Source organism: Dermacentor silvarum, chromosome 3, assembly GCF_013339745.2.
Source record: "Dermacentor silvarum isolate Dsil-2018 chromosome 3, BIME_Dsil_1.4, whole genome shotgun sequence".
NCBI lineage: Eukaryota > Metazoa > Arthropoda > Arachnida > Ixodida > Ixodidae > Dermacentor > Dermacentor silvarum.
Genome location: NC_051156.1, coordinates 169,026,917 through 169,048,653, shown reverse-complemented (window position 1 = coordinate 169,048,653; position 21,737 = coordinate 169,026,917). Strand labels below are relative to the sequence as shown.

General features: G+C 47.4%; 1 protein-coding gene across 5 annotated transcripts in view; it reads right to left on the bottom strand.

Moving 5' to 3' along the window:
* LOC119446052 (uncharacterized) overlaps positions 1-21,737 on the bottom strand; it is a 73,491-nt gene that overhangs the window by 16,355 nt on the left and 35,399 nt on the right. For 2 of the 5 annotated variants that reach the window (XM_049663858.1, XM_049663855.1), the window contains 15 exons: positions 15,341-15,494; positions 12,255-12,592; positions 11,005-11,485; positions 10,578-10,688; positions 9,227-9,283; positions 9,081-9,133; positions 8,601-8,667; positions 8,389-8,474; positions 7,823-7,976; positions 6,965-7,198; positions 5,930-6,501; positions 5,517-5,581; positions 4,982-5,168; positions 4,174-4,289; positions 728-811 (listed from right to left, as the gene is read on the bottom strand). In XM_049663858.1, coding sequence (XP_049519815.1) covers positions 728-811; positions 4,174-4,289; positions 4,982-5,168; positions 5,517-5,581; positions 5,930-6,501; positions 6,965-7,198; positions 7,823-7,976; positions 8,389-8,474; positions 8,601-8,667; positions 9,081-9,133; positions 9,227-9,283; positions 10,578-10,688; positions 11,005-11,485; positions 12,255-12,592; positions 15,341-15,494 — 2,759 coding nt within the window. Of the gene's footprint in view, positions 1-727; positions 812-4,173; positions 4,290-4,981; positions 5,169-5,516; positions 5,582-5,929; positions 6,502-6,964; positions 7,199-7,822; positions 7,977-8,388; positions 8,475-8,600; positions 8,668-9,080; positions 9,134-9,226; positions 9,284-10,577; positions 10,689-11,004; positions 11,486-12,254; positions 12,593-15,340; positions 15,504-21,737 lie in introns of all 5 variants that reach the window. The other 3 variants (XM_049663854.1, XM_049663856.1, XM_049663857.1) reach the window with 3 other exon arrangements.

The following is a 21,737-nucleotide window of genomic DNA, read 5'->3' as shown; positions in this document are numbered from 1 at the left end:
GATCCAAGAAATTCGGGAGCCTCGATTGCAAGCTGTCTGCACATTCGTCTAGTTACTACATGTAATCTGCGCCTACACTTGCCGAGAGAAGCAAAAAATTTAGCGCTGGCAAAGAAAATACTTCACCCCCAGTTTTCTTGAAGCACACAGCGTTCACCCTGGAGATAGATCTGGTGGCAGCCACACTTGCTGGAGAGCTTTTAGAGCTATCTAGACATAACGACAATTGACGACCAGAAGATTCCAGTTCATTATCTATAAGGCAGCAGAATAGCTAGCATTCCAAATAAATTAGAAAATGCTGTGCTGCAATGTACAACGCTTCCGTCACTTATTTGATATCCGCCACCCTTATTTTGCTTGCCAAGCTCTCACGACATTACATCATCCACTATTCGTTTTTTTCCTTGTTTATAGTCATTTCTTCTTTTCCAATCAATTTTTAGCATTCATAGCACCTTGGTCCATACACAAGTGAAATGGAGTAGCAGAAAGCACTTATACTCGAACCACTCCCCAGCTAAATCTATCTATCAATGCATTACTGAGTATGTGGCAAAGACCACCCCACTGCTAGGGCAGCATGTCAGCAAATAGCACGACGATCAATTACAGCCGATAGAAATCGAGTGTGCTCTCAGCCCTGTGCCTTTTCATATAGTTGCCAGACGAGGCCCCACAGAAGGCACGAAAATGAGCAAAATAAGTGCGAGAACAATCCCCTTACCCTCCGACGGAGGATGAGGGTCCAGCTTTCTCGCTATCCTGTTGAAGCACGCCGAGCAGCATTTCTGGATTCCGGCTGGGATTTCTGAAAAGTCAAAAGCAAATGCGAGCTTGGAGAAACGCATGCACCGAGGCAGCCTGCTTGTTACTCGGACTATGCTTACCCGGAACGTGCTGAAAGGAGCAAGCACAAGACTCAGCAACAGCTTTTTTTATTTTGCTTAATGATCAATACTGATGCGAACTACTTAGGCTGGAAACAAAGTACAAAATTTGATCTCATTACTAAGAAAATGTGAAAACTAATAAGACTTCAAATATTGAGCATATAAAGCTGCATGACAGTGTTAATTTACTCATCTCCATCTTGGCATACAGTCATTTTTGCAGTATTCACGAAGTGCGCAACATGTCAATAGCAAAACTCTTCAATATAACGGGAACATAACCAGCATTTCTGGTCAGAAAGTCGCCAGAAATTTGCGTTCATAAACCTGACAAGTACCTGCTTCCACTTAACAGGTGCAGATGTGCTTCAGCTCACTGAAACTGCAGGAAAAGGTAACGCATTTACATAACCCCAGTGTGTGCAGACAGCTATCCCTTGCACAGTGGAGCTGCTAGTGCACTACATACTGCAATGACATAGCTGGAAAAGTCTCCTACGGCATGTCTCGTAGCAAAGCATATGACCTTTCTCAACTGATCATGCCTCTGAGTACCCTACACGATTTCGATGAACTGGCAAAACTTTCAGGAAAGCCCTGTAGGCTTTGCTTGCAGCTTTGTATAGAACTGTCAGTGCACTTACCACATTTACTCGAATCTAACGCGCACTTTTTTTCCCGATAAAACAGGTCCGAAAATTGCGCGCGCATTAGAATCTAGTACGACCCTTAATCTGCGTTACCATATAGCCGTCGGCATTTCAAAATGGCCACCTCGCATGCGCGTTGAGCCTAGCTACTCTCGAGCCTAGCTACCGTAGCAACCTCCATGTGCTGCAGTACACGTGCTTAGCAATAGTTTACCGTCTGTCTTCACGTTCTCTGTGTCTACTAGATCAGCATGAAGTACTGAGTTCATCATGATGCCGCATTTAAAAGGAAAGTGATGATGTATGCGGAGACGGACGGAAATCGGGCCTTATCACGGACGTTCAGGACTGGCGCAAACAGAAGGAGAGGATTTTCGCCAGCAAAGCAATGTGGAGCGGTTTCAGAGGACCGAAACAGGACGTAATCTGCGACGATCCACTTCCGCAGTTTCAGTGGACCGAAGCAGGACGTAATCTGCGACGATCCACTTCCGCGATACAATCGCCTTGGCCCTATCTTGAAAGCAATCTGCAACTGGGAAAGACAGTAGCACGCCGTGTTTTCGCCGCTTATAGGTCGCGTTGAAGCAAGAGGCATGACAGTACGAAGGTCAATTCACTTGCCGCGCTTCGTCACTCGAGCGTTTTGACAGTTCATTTCCGTGGTCAACGAGCGAGATGTGTTCCATGTTTGCTTGTGCGCGCATGACACCGTGCTTGTTAATTTATTTAGTAAGCGAATACACGACCTAGAGCACGGTGACAGTGACGGCAGAAATGCGCCAGAGTGTCCATTATAGCAATAAAATAGTAAAATCTGTTTTTGCAAATGAGAGAAAGCTGTATTTCTGTTTGAAAGCATGAGGTGCGCGGTACTGTAAAAGACTTTTTTTTTTGTCGCCACGGAAAACAAGTGCGCGTTACAATCGAGGGCGCGTTAGAAACGAGTAAATACGGTAACACCATCAGATGGCATAAAGCGAAAATTCTAACAGTGCAGAGACACAAGAGGGGGTGGGCAAAGGAATACAAGTTTACCACAATGTGGGACATTATCCATGCAGCAAAGAAAACTATGTTCAGTTGCTATAACCTTGGGTTAACATGCCAAATACACACCGGCACTGCAACAACAAGCAATGTCACTGGCTTCTTTCATGCCAAACAAGAAGCAAAGACAGCAGATCTTGGTAGCAAGAAATTACGGAGAATGATGCTGATACCAAGAAGCTAAATAGAAAGTGTACAACTCATACAGCTGTATTCACATAGGTGCCTGCACTAAAAAGTTTTCCTTTGGCTAGCACAGGCAGCATTCTCCCTCGTTTGAAGTAAACACTACCCTTCAACCAGAGTTCCTCAGCAAGTCACCAGCTTGCTGATGAGCTTATATTCACTAAAAGGCTCTAAAGTGAAGAGCCAATGCAATGAAGAGCAGATTCCTAAGCCTGGGAGCGAAGGATGACGATGCCCTTCAGTTAAACGATGGTGTTGAAGTGGAAGTAATACAGAGTGCTGGGCAAAAGAAATGAAACCAATAATTTGGGGCATGTGCCAGACAAAGAAAAAAGTGGTGCCAACAGGTGAGCAAGTGCCCCTAACCATCAACTGTCTGTCACTCGTCCTGCCACCAGGGTTTGTACTGAACATTTGATTCAAAATTCCAAGGACAATTCAAAATTTCAAGGATGCCGAAGGCCAAAATTCAAGGAGGGGGAAAACACTGAAAAATAGTGAGCTAAGCAGCCGCTGAGTTGACACACGCTTCAAGCTCTTCAGATCACTTTTCCAAGTTGACTTTCCCATTGTAATGATGTTGACTGCCTTCTGGTATGGCAATTAGTAGTGTCAGACTTCGGCCAAAGATGCTCATCGTGTTAAACCCAAATGACTGAAACTTAGTTTCCACCAGGCATTTCTAGACACTATGGCTCGAAAATCTAGCCACAATGGCTGCGGTATGAACCGGCTAGTCAACCTACAAAATGGTGGCAGTTTGGTCGCCTGATCTGGCTTTGTGTAGCGCCATGATGGCAACGGTGATTTAAATATGCCTGTCGTTGGTGGCAGTGGACGTGCAACATTGCAATCGTTTATCGACACTTTCAGGGTTGTTTCGCAGTAGACAGCGTCCATGGCACAGCGTTATGTGGAAATTGTTATTTGGAATGCTGAAAAGCTGCCCCCAACACCAGTTTTCAAGGAGTGCATTTATTTTTAAGGACATTCAGGACCCTTGAATCTATTTTTCCAAATTGGAGGGTGGTCAAGGATTTCGAGGTGTATGAACCCTGCCCGGTACCTTTTACTTTTACTGGCCCTGCTATAAACAGGCTGTTGTAAAACCGCTATTATCAATCTCCCCAACAACCTTGAGGGTCCACAACAACCTTGAGGGTGCTGACGACAGCCTTCAATCACGCTGACGACAGCCTTCATTCACACTTGAATATGACTGACTGGAGCGACTGATGTTTAGGCAGGTTGGTTCCTCAAAGATTAAGTACTACTGGTAAAATCTAGAGAGTTGACTAGGGCACGAATGACAAAGTGCATGAAAACAGAGGCGTTACACTTGGCAGTCCTGAACTACAGATCTAAACGACAGCAATATGTGGAAGGAAACATACGTAGTTCCTTGCTGATAGACTCCTTGAGGTCCTTGTCCAACTCCGCCCACTTCGCAGGAAGTGGCCGTAGCCTCTTCATCTTGCGCTTGGGACTTTTGCATGTCGCTATTGGGCACCTGCACAGTTCACAAGGCAGAGCTTGCACTCAGGGAAGACTTAAACCTAGCCACCATGATTAACACGAAAGAAAAGCCAATCCATTGTTCTCCAGCCATGCAAAGCCGCACAAAGCATCGTGTACATGTGATTGTGCACCTGCTCATGTCAGATTCGGCACATGCCTGTCATACCAGTAAAGTCCACAAAGATTCACACCTTGATATAGTGAACACGGACATATCAAATTATCAGATATACAGTTACCGGCACTGCAAAGCTGTCCAAATAATCAAGCATATTCAAATTATCAATGGGCGACTGTAATGAGATGTGTTTTAGCAGAGTACTATGATGGGCGAGTTGGTGCATAGTTAATTCAAGATACTGTGGCGGAAAGTATACAACCCATGGAAAAAAAAGAACCACCAACTTGAACATGTGCAAGCACAGATTCTTACACAATGGTTTCTCTAGTTAAGGTTTAAAACATGATAACAAAGCCTTTGGAGCCATTTACACAAGATCTCCTGCAACCTGCACAGGCCTCCTGCTACACAGGCTAGAAAAAGAGTGCATAATGGTTTAAGTCCCCCCCACCCTTAACAATGAAAAGCCCAGCAAACCCAGACTGCATCGCATGGAAAGAGAACAGCAGCTGTGCCAAGGTATTGAGGTGGCCAGAAACCAAGAATGGGGAGAGCGGACGTACTGGGCAATGCGCTGGCGCACGGTCTTGAACCGACAGCTGACGCACACACGCGCATCCGGCACCAGGTCCGTGTCCTTGAGACCGTACATGTGGCAGTTTGCCTTGGTTAGGGGTCGCCACTGGCCACTTTTCTCCAAGCGACACTGGCACACCATGCACGGAAGTCCAGTCTCTCCTCCACCTCCTCCTGCACAACATCCAGGTTCGTGTGTCAACTCACACGCATAGCCTTTCACAGATCATTCTCAAGTGGTAGTACACAGACTCAGCAAAAATTCAGCATGCATCCCTTTCCCTTTGGTATAAAGTCCAGGCTGTTCTCGTGTTAACATGAACCAAATAACCCAGCGACACAATATTCAGATGACACTCTTGTCTGAAGAAAGCATATTGCAATTATAATTCTCACCTCCCCACTTTCTTTTTCGTATGCTATTAATGCTTACTAGTGTCACAAGGTCAAAGCATTCTTGCATCCTTGCGCCAATTTAAGTCATCGCGGCTTCAAAGTGATGAGGTGAATATATGCACGAACCTTTACCCTCCGTTGAAGTAGCTGTACTGCTTTCAGAAACTTTCTCCAACATTGGCGTCTTCAAACTGGAAAGTGAACAAAACGAAATTACAATCGGGGTCATTTGCACTACTTTAACAGTGGCTACCATAAGTTCACTAAATGCCACAGCGAATAATCTCACATCAATTTAAGCCCAACAAACACCCCTCCAAAAGTGAGCGAGGTAGCATTACAGGAAATTTACACTTTCAACTCTATAAAGTGGAACTGCGACTATTTTAACTTATGCATAAAACAGCATGATGAATTCAGGGATTCTGTATTTAATTTCTTCTTGCTCAGCTAGTCTTCTGCATAGCCAGACATTTTCTCTTTGTGGCATTTACAAGCAAACATTCAGGTTACCTTCAGAATGAAATAGGGAAACTCACCCATTAATGGTGTCCACAATGCATGGTGGCTTGCTGGCTTCCTCACCAATAGGGCCGTTGGCCTGAGGTTGTGTTGGAGGTGGTGTGGCCGTAGATGCCTGGCATGGAGACCCGCTCCTCGACGGTGCTGCCGCCGAGGGCGCAGCCTTGTCTTCGCTTCGGCCACCGCCATTGCTCTCCGTGGTGGGTGCAGTGGTGGTGGTAGTGGTTGCGGCAGCGGAGGCGCTGGTGGTGGTTGCTGCGGTGGCAGTAGTGGTGGTCGACGTTGCCGTAACGGTGGCGGTCGTCACGCCAGTGCTGGTCGTTGCAGCCGTAGAACTTGTGGCGGCGGCGGTGGTGGTAATGGTGGCTGTGGTGTTGGCAGTGGTGGTGCTTGTGCTGCCACCACTGCTCGAAGGCAGGGGGTTGCGCACGGGCAATGAGCTTGTCACCGGCTGGGGCTGAGAGGCAGGTGGAACGGGAGCCTTCACCATGGCTCTTGTGCGTTTCTTAACGTTGTGCTTGCGCAGCAGCTGCTTGTAGTTCTCACTCTTCTTGGTCAGGTAGTAATACTGGACACAGTCTGCTACACTCTGCGCACACAGGGACGGGAGAGCGCCACACCTCAGAAGGCAGCCAATTGATTCCCCCCATTAACGCAAGTTCACTGCAAGCAACCCAGAATAGTATTACCCAGTTGGTATGTCTCCATCTCGTACAATTTCTCACATATTCATGGAGATAACAAAAAACTCAAGTTTATTTTCTGAAGTATTTCCACGAGTTTCTACAGTACAAAAGGCAAACACTTGCACACAGTAAAGCAGCAACCAAATTTTTTGGTCACAAATACTAAACGAAATACCTGTGCTGGGAATTCAGAAAAGATGGACATACCATACTGACACGAGTACATTATCTTTTTCCAGTGATCGGTTTTTGCCAGCGAACGAATTTTAGCAAGAATGAAACAAACGATCAGGCAAAGCAAAACGAGCTTGTAAATTGAAACGGTGACTTCTCGTAAAGCTGGCAGCAGTAGTGCCACAGTCTCACCTTCCTCTCCAGGTAGGAGGCGATGACGCCGAAGTTCTTGGGGTGCTGGAGGTACTTCTCACGGAAGATCTCTTTTTCCTGGTCGGTCCAGACGTTTTGCATCTGGCGATCCTTGTACTCGGCCGACAGGTCCTCCACCAGGCTATTGCGGTTCAGGTAGCGTGGACGCCGCGACCGCACGTCCACCAGGATCGGTGGCACCACTGCGTAGCTCCGCATCTTGCGATCCTCGTTCTGCACATACCCCACATTGCCCATGTCAGACCGTTTCCCTAATACACACTGGCAGATCTCACCACAATAGGCTCACATCACCTTCATAAGAAACATAGCAATAAGCCTAAGCACCACTGGTGACGCATGAACAGAAAGTGACTCAGAAGGCAGGGTTCGTTAACTGAACAGCTTTATGACCGCAGAAGCATGCAGCAACATGTTCTACATATTGTAGGTAGGCTTTCCCGTGAGCTCAGAAAAATAACCACATAACAGGCAACTACACGGAAATTACTGCATCAGATGTTAATGAATATGCTCTAACATTTCAAACAGATGTGTCCCAAGAAAATACTTGGGATTTGCGTGACTGATACTAACGAAGCAAACTTGAGATCAGCACGGAAAATGACAACATTAAGACACAGACACAGGACTCTGCGTTGGTGTAGTTCTTCGCGACGATTTCAACTATGCGTCTAATCCGACTAGCTCAACTTTCTACCTGAACAAAGCACACTACAAAAGCGCACTGTGCTGCTTCTAAATGCAAGAAATATGCCACTAGTGTCTCACCAATCTATGAAAAACCACTCTTTCTTTCTCTCAAGTTCTGCTAAAGTCACAAAGGTGCCCACCCACCTCCTGCTCCTGGAGCCCGTCCATGATCTCCTCCAGTTCGGCTTCACTGCGCACCCGCTGGCCCGCCCGCGAGAAACGCTCCCGGTCCTCCCGCTGCTTCTTCAGCTCGGGGAACTGCTTCTCAAAGAATTCTCGCTGCTTCTGGTCCTTGGCTCTGCGCACAATACAGCCATTAGGATACTATTTCAAGGCACAACTGCCAGCAAGGGGCCTAACTTGTGAAAGTTACTGAGGATGGCATTTGGTGTTGTAGTTCATCACTTAAAGGCAGCAGACCGAAGAACAAAGGTCCAGAGACCTTAACCGATGTACGGGAGTATGCACGAATCCATTAAGGCACTACTTCACTTCCTCTGAAGGCCTGCAACTATGCTAGAGAATGTTCGCGCCTTCATGGGCAGCTGTGTGAAACCCCTCTATGCAACCGTGGTTGACTTTTTCACGCTCTCATCCACAGTAATTTTTGCTGATTAAACTTGACACTGCTCCTCTATGTGCACATCCACAAACCAAGACAGTTCTTACAAATGGGAAAAAGACAGGCAAGGTGGCAAAGGGATACTCACTTTCGTGCAGCGTTGTTTTCCCTCTTTTCCATTTTTCTCAGCCATGCCTGCATAAGCTGATTGTAAGTATCCGTTAAGTATTTTTCCTGCAAAAAAACGGGAATGAGGGTCCTCTATTAGTATGCCGACAGTCTCCAAATGTGCTTGTGCGACATTGGCACCAAAATGCTAATGCTGAACAATACGCAATAGATTAGCAGCAGCTTTCTTACCCTTGCTTCTCGTTCTTGTGCTCTTCTTTTAAAATATATTGTCAGACTTTTCCTAAACTCGTGGAATCTGGAAAGAAGCACCAAACGTAACCACTTTATAAAGGAAATGCTGCTTTTGGCTATTCTGCAGTATAGTTTAGTTGCAAGCAACAGTTATCAAGTGCAAACACCACCCCGATAGGCAAGAACAAGCAAAATGCAAGTTTAGCTCATGAGGAATTCTTTCAATATTATTCCTTGTCAGTGCTGCTTGCCTTAATAAAGATCATTAAGCAGCAAGCTAAGAGCTTGCTTGATATCTCTAACAAGGAAAACATCACTATAGCACAACGACCTGTGAAATCAAACTGGAATGAATGACAACTATGACCGCACACTTGCAGTATAACAATTCCACACCAGTCAAATAAACCTAATGCAAGCTAATCGCAAATTCACTACCAAAAAATTGCAATACAAGCATTAAAAAAGGTAGCTTACTTTTTCTTGTTTTCGTGGTATATGGCAGTGTCGGAAGGTTGATTGTACATTGGCTAAAAAGGAAAAGAAAATCCCACGTTAATGTACATTGCAAAACTAAAGGACAAAGAACTTGCTACTGGAGGCAAGAACCAGGAGTCACTCACCAAATCCACTTTCGGGCCTAGATTATCAAGAGCGGCATGGGCAAGTTGTGCTTTTTTCTGCGATTTGGAGAGGGGAGAGGGGGAAAAGGAACACTAATCAGCCTGGAGTGCTGAACACACACAAAGATACAGAGAGAGACAGAGCGTGAAATGTCTACCTGGTAAATTTAGTTGCCCCACTCCAATATACAAATCTCCTTCCACACGGCTTTCTACAAACGAGTCTCCCATCAAATATCCCACCTCCTGTTTTCACTAAAGCCACTTGACGAATGCTGCTGCGGTCATTTTGCCAAGTAACCAGTGTTTACTAACCCCTGGCAAGCAATTCGTAGCTCAAAACCAGTTCCACTTGCACATGAGATGCATGTACGCACGCGCACACACACACACACTTCCCCTTGCCTTTCATGAAGAAATGTGAGCAGGAAGCACACAGCAGCACTTGAATGCTACACCGCAATAGGAGAAAGAAAAATAGCACCGTGGGAAGAGGGCAGATTAACTGCTATTAACTTGGTCAGTTGGAAACACTACTCTACAGAGGCTTTAGTTACAAAAGGTGCCCATTAGTCTAGTGGCCACACCATTTAACTAATGCAAAAAATATTGCAATGCCTGGAGCTGTTGAGGTGTGCTATTTTCCTATAACGTGTTTTGAGACCCCGCAATATGATGCTATCAGAGCAAAACATGACCCACACAATGGCGGCGGTTTGGGTTATCGCCTATTTAAAGCATGTAGAGCACTTCCAACGGCACTACGCCACGCGCTGTGAAACATAAAGATGCTTATTGCATCGCTATGAATGCGACATGCGATGACCTGCAAGATTTTCTGGTACCAGGAAAGGAAACCGAGTTCTTTCTGGCATTTTCATGTGACACGAGCTGGCAGTACTGCAGGGAAACTGCCGTGGCAGGTACTTGCCTCTCTCGATCACACCTTTTCTTGCTTACATAAGATCTAGCGGCCGGAAAACGTATCATACGATCACAGTTGGGTGATGTACAGTGCAAAAAGACGTGTTTCCCGGAAAAGTACTAACCGATAAAACAAGCATAACTGTAGTGGGTCATATTTTTGTGTTACAGACCGCAAACAGTGTCAGGAAGTCATACGCAAGGGGATCGTGTCAACAATAATCTACTGTATTTACTGCATTGGACTTCAGTTAACCATGCTAGGGCTAGGCAGAGTTGAGCAAGATTTTGCTTTGATCGGTTACTGCGTTATGATGCAGACATGAGACTTCTCTAACTTAGACGAAGCTGAATCATGAAACCACCTTTATGTCAAAATGCAACGCCAGGGCCATCTATTTAATAAAGGACATGCAATAACACGCACCCTATTTTCCGAGTAGACGACCTGAGCAACACTCAGCTGCTTGGGTTCAATGGGTGCAGTGTCCTGCGCGTCCTTTTTACTGTCTGCAGGGTTGTTGGCTTCTAGCTCTTGCTGCAAGAGATGGAAGAGTGAAAAAGAAGGATTTAGAGCAAGAACAATTAGGCACGTAGCGTTCACAACAGCAGTTGGTAAACATCGGCTCATCTTCACCAAATGAATTACCGCACAGCACGGGGAAGACGCATCAAACCTCCCTTTCCCACTGTTATTTCTCTCCTGCCCCTGCTACTACATTTATACTTAAAGGCCAGGCATCGACCAATTGCACACTGTTACGCACTGCATTCCTTCCCACTTTCCTGGTGTTCCGAGTACAAGTAAATAAGCAGGCCCCAAGCTGCGAGAGCGAATGTGTGGCACCACCCACCTGCTTTTTCCTGAGCTTGTTGGTCTGTGACTCGACCTGTGCTATCTCCCGGTCTAGCCTGTTGATGGCATTGAGCAGATCATCCTTGGAGGACCTGCCCTGGGGTGACAGCGGGGGCCGGCCGTCCTCCCCGGGCAGCGTGGGAGAGATGGCCTCGGTCTGGGGCACATACGCAGCGGGCTCTTTCTTGACCTCCACACCCGCAGGCAGCAGGTGGTGCTGCGACGAGAGGTGGGACGACGAGGGGTGGTGGTGGTGCGGCGAGGAGGTGTCGATGAGCAAGGGCTGCTGGGCCTTGGGGTCACCCAGCAGCAGGCCAAGCCGTGGCCGCTTGTTCAGGTGCACCACCTCAAGCGGCTCGACGAGGCCGCTCGCTGCACCGGCCGCCGCCGAGCCCCCGGGGGGACCTCCCACCAGGCCCACCAGGCCCCCACCCAGGTCGCGCTGTTCGTACTGTGGGAACCGGTACGCCTCCAAGTACCTGCATATCATATCACCACCCACCGTCACACGAGGCTAGTTGCTCCTGAGCCATCACTGACACAACGGACATCGCAAAAGGGTTGGTCATCCCAGGTGCATTTGCCAGTCATCACCCACAGTCAATAAGATGCACTGCTTGCTACCAGTGGTAAGTTAGAAATGAGAACAGTACAAGCAAGCAAGATAACTATGCGGAAGAATAGCTGCCCGTTCAAGCTCCACTATCTCTTACGGGTAAAGCAACAAGTAGACACTATTGAGCCCAGCACTTCAACATGCAACAGTAATGCCACTAATCACTCTCGCTGTCACCCTATCTGATCACACATGCCATAAAAGAAGTGCACTATCCTTGAGCAGAAAGGATCTGATGACAAACTAAATGCATTTTGTAAAATACCAGATTAGCCTCACGGGGCAGCTGGGCCAAGGTTGAGGAGTAGAAAAGGTCGCAGCCGTCATAGTGGCTTTAAAGATACACACACAAGTGATATCACACATAGACAGTGTCAATACAAAGTACTTTCGGGGACTTTGCTTTTACTGTCTGCCGGATATGTAACCCAATGGGAGCAAACAAGAAGAAAACTGTGGGTGGGCACACCTTCAGTAAGCATTTTTGACCCCACTGACAGCATGTGGTTGGACAGACACATTGCAAGCAAACGGCAATCACTTAGGTGAAAAGTGAACCGAGACTGCAGCCCCGCTTAATCCCTTCTCCAACCGAGGTTTGCTATAGTGTACATCCAACAAGCAAAACCCACCGTTCCCGTTCGGCGCGCTCCTGGTTGGCAGCATACTCTGCAGGCGTCGGGAGCAGAGAGGGTCTCCGTCGCACATGCTGTGGCTCGGATTCTCGGAAGCGTTCCAGAAGGAACTCCTGTTGTTGCTGTTGCTGCTGCTGGTGTTGATGGTGCTGCTGTTGCCGCTCTGCCTGCTGCTGCTGTTGTTGCCGCTCTGCCTGCTGCTGCTGGTGTTGCCGCTCTGCCTGCTGCTGCTGGTGTTGCCGCTCTGCTTGCTGCTGCTGGTGTTGCCGCTCTGCCTGCAGCTGCTGGTGTTGCCGCTCTGCCTGCAGCTGTTGGTGTTGCCGTTCTGCCTGCAGCTACAAGCCAAAATAACTTAGTAGCACCTTCAGTGACATAAGACACATTAGAAGCAAGACTGCTCTTAAAGCACTAAACAAATGATATCAGCAAGCACTAGCTTCAGGAAAACAAAAGGCAGAACTCGAGCAAAGATTACTCCCGCCAGCCCTTATATGCTAACACAAAAGCTGATTACGCAAGGCTGCACTAAGCACATTGATAATGCTAAAACGGGCTAAGTAGTACGTGAGCTAACAGTTGTGCACAAGCTTCCAAGTGGCTTTCGGTTGGGCCAAATGTTACAGAATTCATTCAGCATTATTTCCTCCCGAACTATGTGCACACCTTTCTATACAAGTAAAAGATAGTCATTTCTACCTGCTGTCTTTAAACATTGCAAAAGTTCATAGCCCCTTTTGCATACAGCATTTGAGCACCTGCACTTGTTTTAATAGAAACATTGTAAAGTAAGAAAGCATCCTGAGCAGCCAATGAGCCAATGCTCCAGGGCTTGCTAGCCATTCTACCACAGTGCTAGCTTACTCTCTTGAAGCTATTCCAAATGGTGCACCTTGTAATGGTGCACCACAGCAGCTACTTAATAAGCTGAATTTGAATTCACGAAAAGACAGCAACAAATTGATATCAAGCACATTACCCCATTAAAAGTCTGGTCTAGATGACGTGCATTGCAGCATACAAAACCAGTGAGCTTATGCTCATGTTCAGCACAGCATGAATGGTCAGTACACATTTCAGAGAACTTTGAATACAACCTTAAACACAACTTTATCACATCAAGTTTAGACTAGTGCACATCCAATGTGGGAAACAACGCTGCCATCGATATTTGGTACCCGTTTTCTGTGATAAAGTTTAGACTAGTGCACATCCAATGTGGGAAACAACGCTGCCATCGATATTTGGTACCCGTTTTCTGTGCGAGAGTGCATAACAGCCACTTTTCTGGACATGAAACTGCAGTTCTATTTCAATTCAAGGTCAGCCTCGACAGGCCAGTCGCTTAAAATCCGTCGAGAAGGAAAACAATAGGCACTTTGGCCTTCACAAAAATAAAGAGGTTTCAATCAGCATAATCTTTACTGACAACCTTTACCAATGTTCTAGAGTCAGATTCCTCCTTGCCATTGCCCAGATTCAGAGCGCTCGCCAAATAAAGTGCCAGGACAATACCAGCCCATGTCAATCTGCAATGTTGCTGCCCCCAGCAAAACTACTGACACAAAAGAGAGAAAAAAAAAGAAGGGTTGGGAAAAGAGGTGCCCCAAGAGGCACACAGATGGAATGTGACAAGATGGCGAGAGGTGCCAACAGATCAAAAGCAGGCTAGCGATAACGCAACCGCCCTTTCTATGTGTCACCCTCCCTACTGCTCAGATAAGCCAAGTGGCATGTTTATCCGTGCTACAGCAACACCTTGAAGCACAATGATATGCGATAGTAGGGGAGCCTTGCCCTGCTTATCAGGCGCGAGGAAGCGCTCACCACAGTGCAACATGCAATCTCTCTGGAGGGAACGAAATAGTGCTCCCCAAGCAAGAGGGTGGCGCAGCAATGGTGGCAACTTTCGCTCTGTCACTGATATACACGCAGGCCCAAGCTTATCGTTCCACAGCCTCGCCCACTTCCCATCTCCTCCGTGCGTGTGCTCTTGTTACCCAGCGCTGATAAAAAACGTTGGCGGATGCTAACAACGTCCAGGGACGAACATGCCACACCAAGGGCTGATAAGAGAGGACGTGAGCGAGCGAGAACAAAAAAAAAAAAAAAAAGTAAATAAACATAATAAATGCACGCTTGGCTGGCCTCCAAGGTGGGCTGAGGCTTGTCAGTTTGCGCTGGGCTGCGCGGAAATGATAACGAATTCCTGTTGACAGGCGCATTCCCGACTAGGATTTGTCGAGCGTCGTCGCTCAGTCCAGGAACCTGTGCACTTCATCAGTGCCCTTTCGAACGCAAAGAGAAAAAGAAAAGGTACAGCACGTGTCATTTACTTGCAAGTTTTCAGCGTGTCACACATACGTCCCATTTATGCTCAATCCACCTACGGCTATTGTATGATGCAGACGCTTAAGGTTTCACTAATTTGAAGCAGCTACGTGCCACCGAGCCCGGCGACAAAGATGCACTGCACTACAACTATGTAAATGGACACAGACTTTCCCAAAGGCCAGCCTCGAATGCTATTCACCTTCAAGGCAGTGCACATGAAACAGAGAGTCATATTCGTAGAAGTAGTTTCCACTTGGGTGAATAACATGCCACTATGTAGGATGGATTACAATTCTTCCTTCTCTTGCATCCCTCTAAAAGCCGCACTTCTCTCTCCAAAGGGAACACGATATGGATTACAGTGGAATCTCGTTGATACGATCTTCACGGGAACCGGAAAATAAAGAGTATCATCCGAAAATCGTATAATCTAACGTACTAACCAACTAAATCATACTATTGGGAAAAGAAAGAAAAACGTATTACGCAGAATCGTATCAACGAAGTTCCACTGTACTCGGAGAGAGAGCTTTGTAGTCGAAAGAAAAATTTCTGATGGTCTGTCCACTTCTGTCGGTAGAACAATGGCAGTGGTGTTGGGTTCAACCTCCAGACGGCATTAAATTTTTTTTTCAAGTGCAAAGCTTTGCTAAACCAGTATGGGTTTTTGAACCCTTTGCACCTCCGCGCTACTTCCAAGGCCAGGTGCCTAGTTTCTCGCTTCATGAATCTGCAGCCGGCACAAGACATACCTGGAAGGCATCGCGATAGCTCTGCTGGGTCGAGTTGAGCAGGGGCGAGAAGTGTGTCCGGGTCGGGTCCTGTGGGTAAGGGTAGCCCCGTGTGCCAGCCAGGGGGGGACTCAGGGGCCCAGCCCGCTTGTAAGGAGAGCCCGCATCATGGCCCCTGCACCACCAGCAGACGAGAACAACATGCATGAAACACTTGCACATATTGTGCTCACCGGATGCGAGCACAAAATATTTGGGGGGAGGGGGGGGGGGGGGGCAGAACAATTCTAAAAGTGGGTATCTTTTGTATTGAACTAAAGCAAGCTATATCAGCAGATCGCTTTCAGCGTCTTCCAAGTTTTACTAAAAACATGCAAGCTGTCGCAGAAAGTATTCTTTAGAGCGTCTCTAATCGCAAAGTTACAAGACCTCTGAAAATGTTTATAGAGTTTGCAATAAATGTAAAATATCTGTCTCCAAACCATCAAGCCAAAGAGAATACTGCAACAACACGCTCCCACCTGAACATACATTGGATGCAACCACATTGTCTGCTTGCTTTCTTTCGGAAACACACCCATTCTATCAGTTTTGTTAGTCGTCTGCCAGTCGTCACATGGACAATAGTACTCCACATCTTTTTATAATAACAAACGTTACAGCGTAGCTGATAAAATGAGTGCCTACATTAACAGAATACCTCCCTGCCTCTACGGCCCACACCTCTACCACTTATGAGACAGCTCTTTTATTATGGAATCTTCCAGAGATGAAGACGACACACTTAACGGTGATGATATGTACAGATGAAGATGAGTGAAGTTATGAGTGGTGGTCAAATTGGTAATGTCATTGGCACTGACTGGTAAGAGCAGTTTACCACAGCCACTGCACACGAGCACATACTGCATGCATAGTGGCCTATCACTCGTTCACAATAAGGGATAAGGCAAAGGAATGCCAAAGAACAAACACAGCTGCTCCTGTAAAGCCGGCTGGGAAACAAGTACTGCAGCAGGTTATCAGTTCGCAAACGCAGGTGCAGACACTCAAGGTGCAGAGCCACACACGAGCACCCCGATAAGTTATCATGGTGCTTGAGACTGTTCCATTCTTGCATTTTGTAACCAGTTCCCCAAACTCCGAAAAACATCTCTCCCAGTCTGACTTCCCGAATGAAAGGTTAGCAAACAGGGTTCGAGTAATGCTACTGAACTAGAAAGAAGGGCTGGCAATGGAAGTATGGAGCAACACTTCTGAATGGCAAACACTGCTTCAAGTTAAGAATACCCGCTTTAAAAAATACACCTAATACACCTAATACCTGCTTTAAAAAAGCCTTTATCTTCACTGCTTCGCACCAGGCACAGCCCTTATGCCAGAAAAACAATGTGCACACAGAAAATTTTAGTTGAAAGATGATTCACAATACATTTGCCACAAGAGCACCAATACCAACCTGTCTCGCCATTTTCTGGCACAATAAAAAAAATTAACACAGTAAACCTCCAATACACCAGGAAGCACGTAAGGCTTAGCTGAAGTGGAAATTCCTAGCACAAGTGGTGTGCTAGCATGTGTGCCACAGGTGTATGTCCTCAAACAAGAAACAACGGAGCAGCACAAATGCACAAGCAGACAGTTCCCACTAAACGTGCTGCCAGAGGCAACAGGAAATAGCTGATGCATGTGCTGCGTTTCACTGACATCCCAACCAAATGCCCAGCTGCTGATGTGGACGGCTTGCTGGTTGCAAACGTGCGTCATGTGTGCAGCCCAGTTTAGTTGCTAGGTAAAGTGAGCAAGCTGACGTGTCGCTTCCATGAAGTACAGTTAGTGAATGGGACCTTCCAAGGTTTTATCCAATCATGTTGACAAGATTCGTTGTGGGAACAAGAGGGGCGAAAAAAAAAAAAAAAAAAAGAAAACCAAAGCTGCAATCTGAAAGCCTGCTCATGTCGTTGCTGCTCGAGTTTTGTCTTGGTTCCTGCAGTACAAGCGAGACGAGCGTCCCTCAATATAACGACACCATGCTCAACTGCAACCTTATTTTCTTGCATTCCTCAAGCCACACCCCCACTTCCTAGACTAACCGCATTTTAATCAGTCGTTGCACAACAGTTGCATACTGGAGTGTTGCAGGCAGCTGTAGAAGACAGGAACTTCCACTTTTCTTGTGTTTTTGAGTTGCTTCCCATGACAGCTTGGGTGGAATTAACTCTCGCTGGAAAGGTCTATTTTGCATTGCTTTGCTGTCGCCCAAGAGAAGCGCACCGCACAACAAAACAAGCCACCTGTGCCATCGCTACACGCCAGCTAGTAAGTCACGTGGTGTCAAGTTCCGCATCCATAGCTGTGAAGCGCACTGGCAGTCCTCTCTCCTCTAACTCTAATTGCACCCAGCAACACAGCAGCCAATGCACAACATGCCACAGTTACAGGACCTCCAACAGCACTTTTTTTTTTTTTTGCCATGCACAAGATAACAGGCTCCATTCCTGGCGGTAGCATTCCAATGAGAGCAGAATAAATCGATCATGCATTGCAACTTATACGCACATTGACCCGAAGTACTTCTGCATGACATTTCCGATAACACAGGCGACACTCTTGGATGAGAAAAAGAAAAAAAAGCAGGCAACACACACAGACAGAAAATGAAGAAAGCAAGAAGGAAGCCTTCATGATAAAAGTTGACAACCTTCGCTCATTGCTTATCATAACATTAAAGAACAGCCTCCCAGCGAAAAAGGAAATCAACTGAAAGCGCAAGTAATGCTGCTGAACTTCCTTCGGAGTGAATGTGCAGACACGCCTCTAATTTGAAAACAGCTGCAGTGAGCTGTCAGGCCAATGGCTGAAGGAAGAAAGCAGGTGCCACACGTGCTGAATCCTCCCCAGGAGAAAAAGAATTCAAGAAAAACTAATCGAAAACCAACACACTTTGTGAGTCAGACGTTGACCTCTCCCCCCCCCCCCTTTCCCTTAGCCATCACAGCTGCGCAGCAAGAAGTACGAAGGAGGCTTACTCAAAAAGCAGCTGCCGCCGCTGCAGCCGTTGTTGTTGTCTAGAAAAATGATGGGCCGCAGCCGTTGTTGTTGTCTAGAAAAATGATGGGCCACTTGTCGAGGAACAAGAAACCAATGGCAGTAGCCAGTTGGTGTGCCGCCTCAAGCACAGCTGTTGAGAGTGCAGCGGCATTAACACGACTTTGTGTACATGCGCGCCTGTTACAATAATAATAAAAAAAAATACTAAGAATTCTTAGAAAGATGGGCTTGTGGCAGCGCTGGATAGGTAAGCTATCACTCCTGTGCCCTCCACATAAGCTCAGATCAAGAGCTTCGACACGTGCAGAGGTGACTTCCTCTGCCTCGAGGATGACAATGCCACAATAAATTGAACTACAAGTTCCAGAAGAACGAAAAACTCCCTCATGCCATGCAGAAACACTTCGGCAAAGAGCGTCATGAAGCGAGAAACACCGAGAGAGCCACTTCGAATAGAGAAGACAGACAATATCGTTTCAGGAAAGCACTCCTCTTTCAACAGCGTAATTTGCACTAATGCAACACACTTTCATCACAATGCCCAGCAAAGATCAGAGATTAGCAGCAAGATCCCAACGATGCCTCATCGATGAAAGTGCTGAACATGCTGCCCTGCTGATGCACAGCTACGAGTAATAACAAAAGTGGCCAGCGGCCTTTCATAAATGTCACTTCAACAGCGCAAAAGACCTCAAATGCTGCACTAATGTCGACAGTAGTTGTGTCAAGTGCGCTTCAGAGTGCCGACGTGCTTTTGAAGTAACCAAGAAAATGGCCACAGTGGCTCACCGCCCAAGGCTTTCTGTGGCCAAGCACGAGGTAGCAAGGTTCAGTTCTTGGTCACTGTGGCTACATTCTAATAGAGGCAGAATGCAAACACGACTGTGCAGCGAGCTTCAGGTGCACAAGTGGAAGAACCACAGGTGGTCAAATTTATTAAATACAGAGCACGAGCCAGCAAAATAGGCACAGTGCTGTTTGCACCGGGCACCTCAAGACAGTGGCTTTTAAAGACAACGCATTTTATTTATTTGACCAATTTGACCAGAATCAAAATTTTGAATCAAAATATACGTGCACCTCCTATGCAGTGGGAACCGTGCGTCGTCAATACAGGACCGCAAAAAAGGCCATTTCGAGCAGCCAAGCGCCTAATCATCGGCAAGAACTACCATCGTTCCTAAGCAGGAGCCAAGGAGCAATGCCGCCAGCACTGCACAAACAAGTCGCCGGCGGCTACACTGGCGACGACGAGGCCGCGCCACGTAGCATAAGCGGCAGCAGCGCCAGGCAGCCCAGCTCGTTATAAATTCGAAGGCAGCAGTAGCAACAACAAACTCCGATCAGAACGCAAACGAGATCGCAGCACCCACTTTCTACGAAACAAACAAAACACAGATCGAGTAATAAAGAGTGTGTGTGGGGGGGTGAAGAGAAAAGCTGTTGTGAAACACTGTGGCCGTGACGGTGTGCTGCAGGGTGCGCGCAGCCAGCTGCCCGGTTCGCTGCGTCGCTCATTTTCTCCCCTGCGTCCTCGAGATGTAATCGGCGGCGTAACGGTTTCACCCCCGCCGCCTCGATTGCAGACAATGATCTCCCCCGCCGCAGGACAGCCAAGGCGGTAAGGTGAAGCCGCCCGCCAAGGCGAGCCATATCCACGAGCGCCCTTTCACGGACGAATAAAAGTGAAGCGAGAATAACATCCCTGCCATTGAATACGGCGACGCGGGAGCTTCCTCGGCGAGTGAGGGCAAGTAGAAATGCCGCCAGGAAGGACGTTCGTATAAATTGCGTCGACGGAAAGCCGAGGAGAGAGAGAGAGGTGCGGAGGGAAAAGGAATTCGCGGAACGGCGACCGACTGAGGAGGACTCACGTGGGAGGACACTTGTAGATGATGGCGCGTGCACATGGGTATGCAATTCTAGGAAGATGTTCTGCTAGAATATCGCTCGGCGCTTTGGTGGGATACCGCGGAGTCCCCGTTTGCGTGAGCATGATAACAAGAGCCAGTTCAACCCCTTCAGCGTGTTACGGAGAATGTCGCAAAAGCATCCATACGTACATGTGTACGTAAATAACGGGCTCAGACTAAAGAGGAATAATATCAAGCCTATTAGTGAATTGCGCTTATGAAACAGCAGAACGAACATTATTACCGTGAGAGCGGAAGGAGCGCAAGCGGGCGACATCGCCGTGTCGACGTGGATTTCGACAGCGTCTACTCCTTGAACAAGGGCTGCACTGCCTTGCAAAAAAAAAAAAAAAAAAGACAAAGTATCTACGATAGCAACGGCCAAAAATACGGAACGATACCCAAATGCGTGACGTCACGCAGACGTACCGGCGCGAAAGAAAAGTTCAAGCTCCATTTCCTCCAATAGTAACGGGCATGTGTGTGCCAAATGGATGAACATGGACAGTTGTGTCGTTATCCTGTATGTCTGTCTGTTGGGACGACGGGATTTTTATTTTCGGACACCAGGGGAAATGTGCAGCTAACTTTCTATTTTGAAAGACATCGGAAAGATTTAAAAATAACGAGCCGCCACCCAGTTACAGGCTCATATCATAATGGCTGCGCACATCGTACGTCCCGAAACGTCTCGCAAGGTTTCTCAACGGTGCGCGCAGTTGTAACAACGTTGGAGAGACGTAATTGAGCGTAATCGCCGCTCCAAAGGGTGCCGCCCAGTGTGGTACGTAGCACGGCTTCCAAGCGAGCCCGATAAAAAAAAGAGGCGAGCTGATAAGGTCGCCGATCGGTGCACAGCCGCGTATCGCCGCAATCGCTCGCCTGAGATCACTGGCAAGCAGCGGAAAGGGAGGAAATTGCGTACAGCCAGATACCGACTTCAACCAACCCTTTTGTTTTTATTCTTCCTCGGAAGCTTCGACTTCCTCTTCGAATTGCGAGAGGAAGCGATGGTTACCGCCTGAGCCTCCACTTAACGAAGACAGGCCACTGCCGCTCCGCCAGCATACCAACAAGCAACGCTCGAACAGAGAAAGGCGAAAGAGAAAAAAACATTGAGGCATTTCTATACCGCCAAACTAGGACGCGCTATTTCGCACCTGTCTCTCTCTCTCCGTTCTCCCAGATACACAAGCGGAAATCAAGCGCGAACCACCTAACCTAGCAAGAGATAACGTCGACCGAACAGACCGACGGCAGTTCCAAACCACGAAAAAATAAACAGAACGCGGATGACAGTCACTGGAACGTGCCGGAACAGGTTCCACGGCGAGACGCAGAAAAAAGCCAGGGCTGGCATGCACGCACGCAAACACACGCTCATCACACACACACGCGCACATCACGCTGGCAAACGACGACGATTATAAGAGTGCGGGAAGTTGTGGCATGGA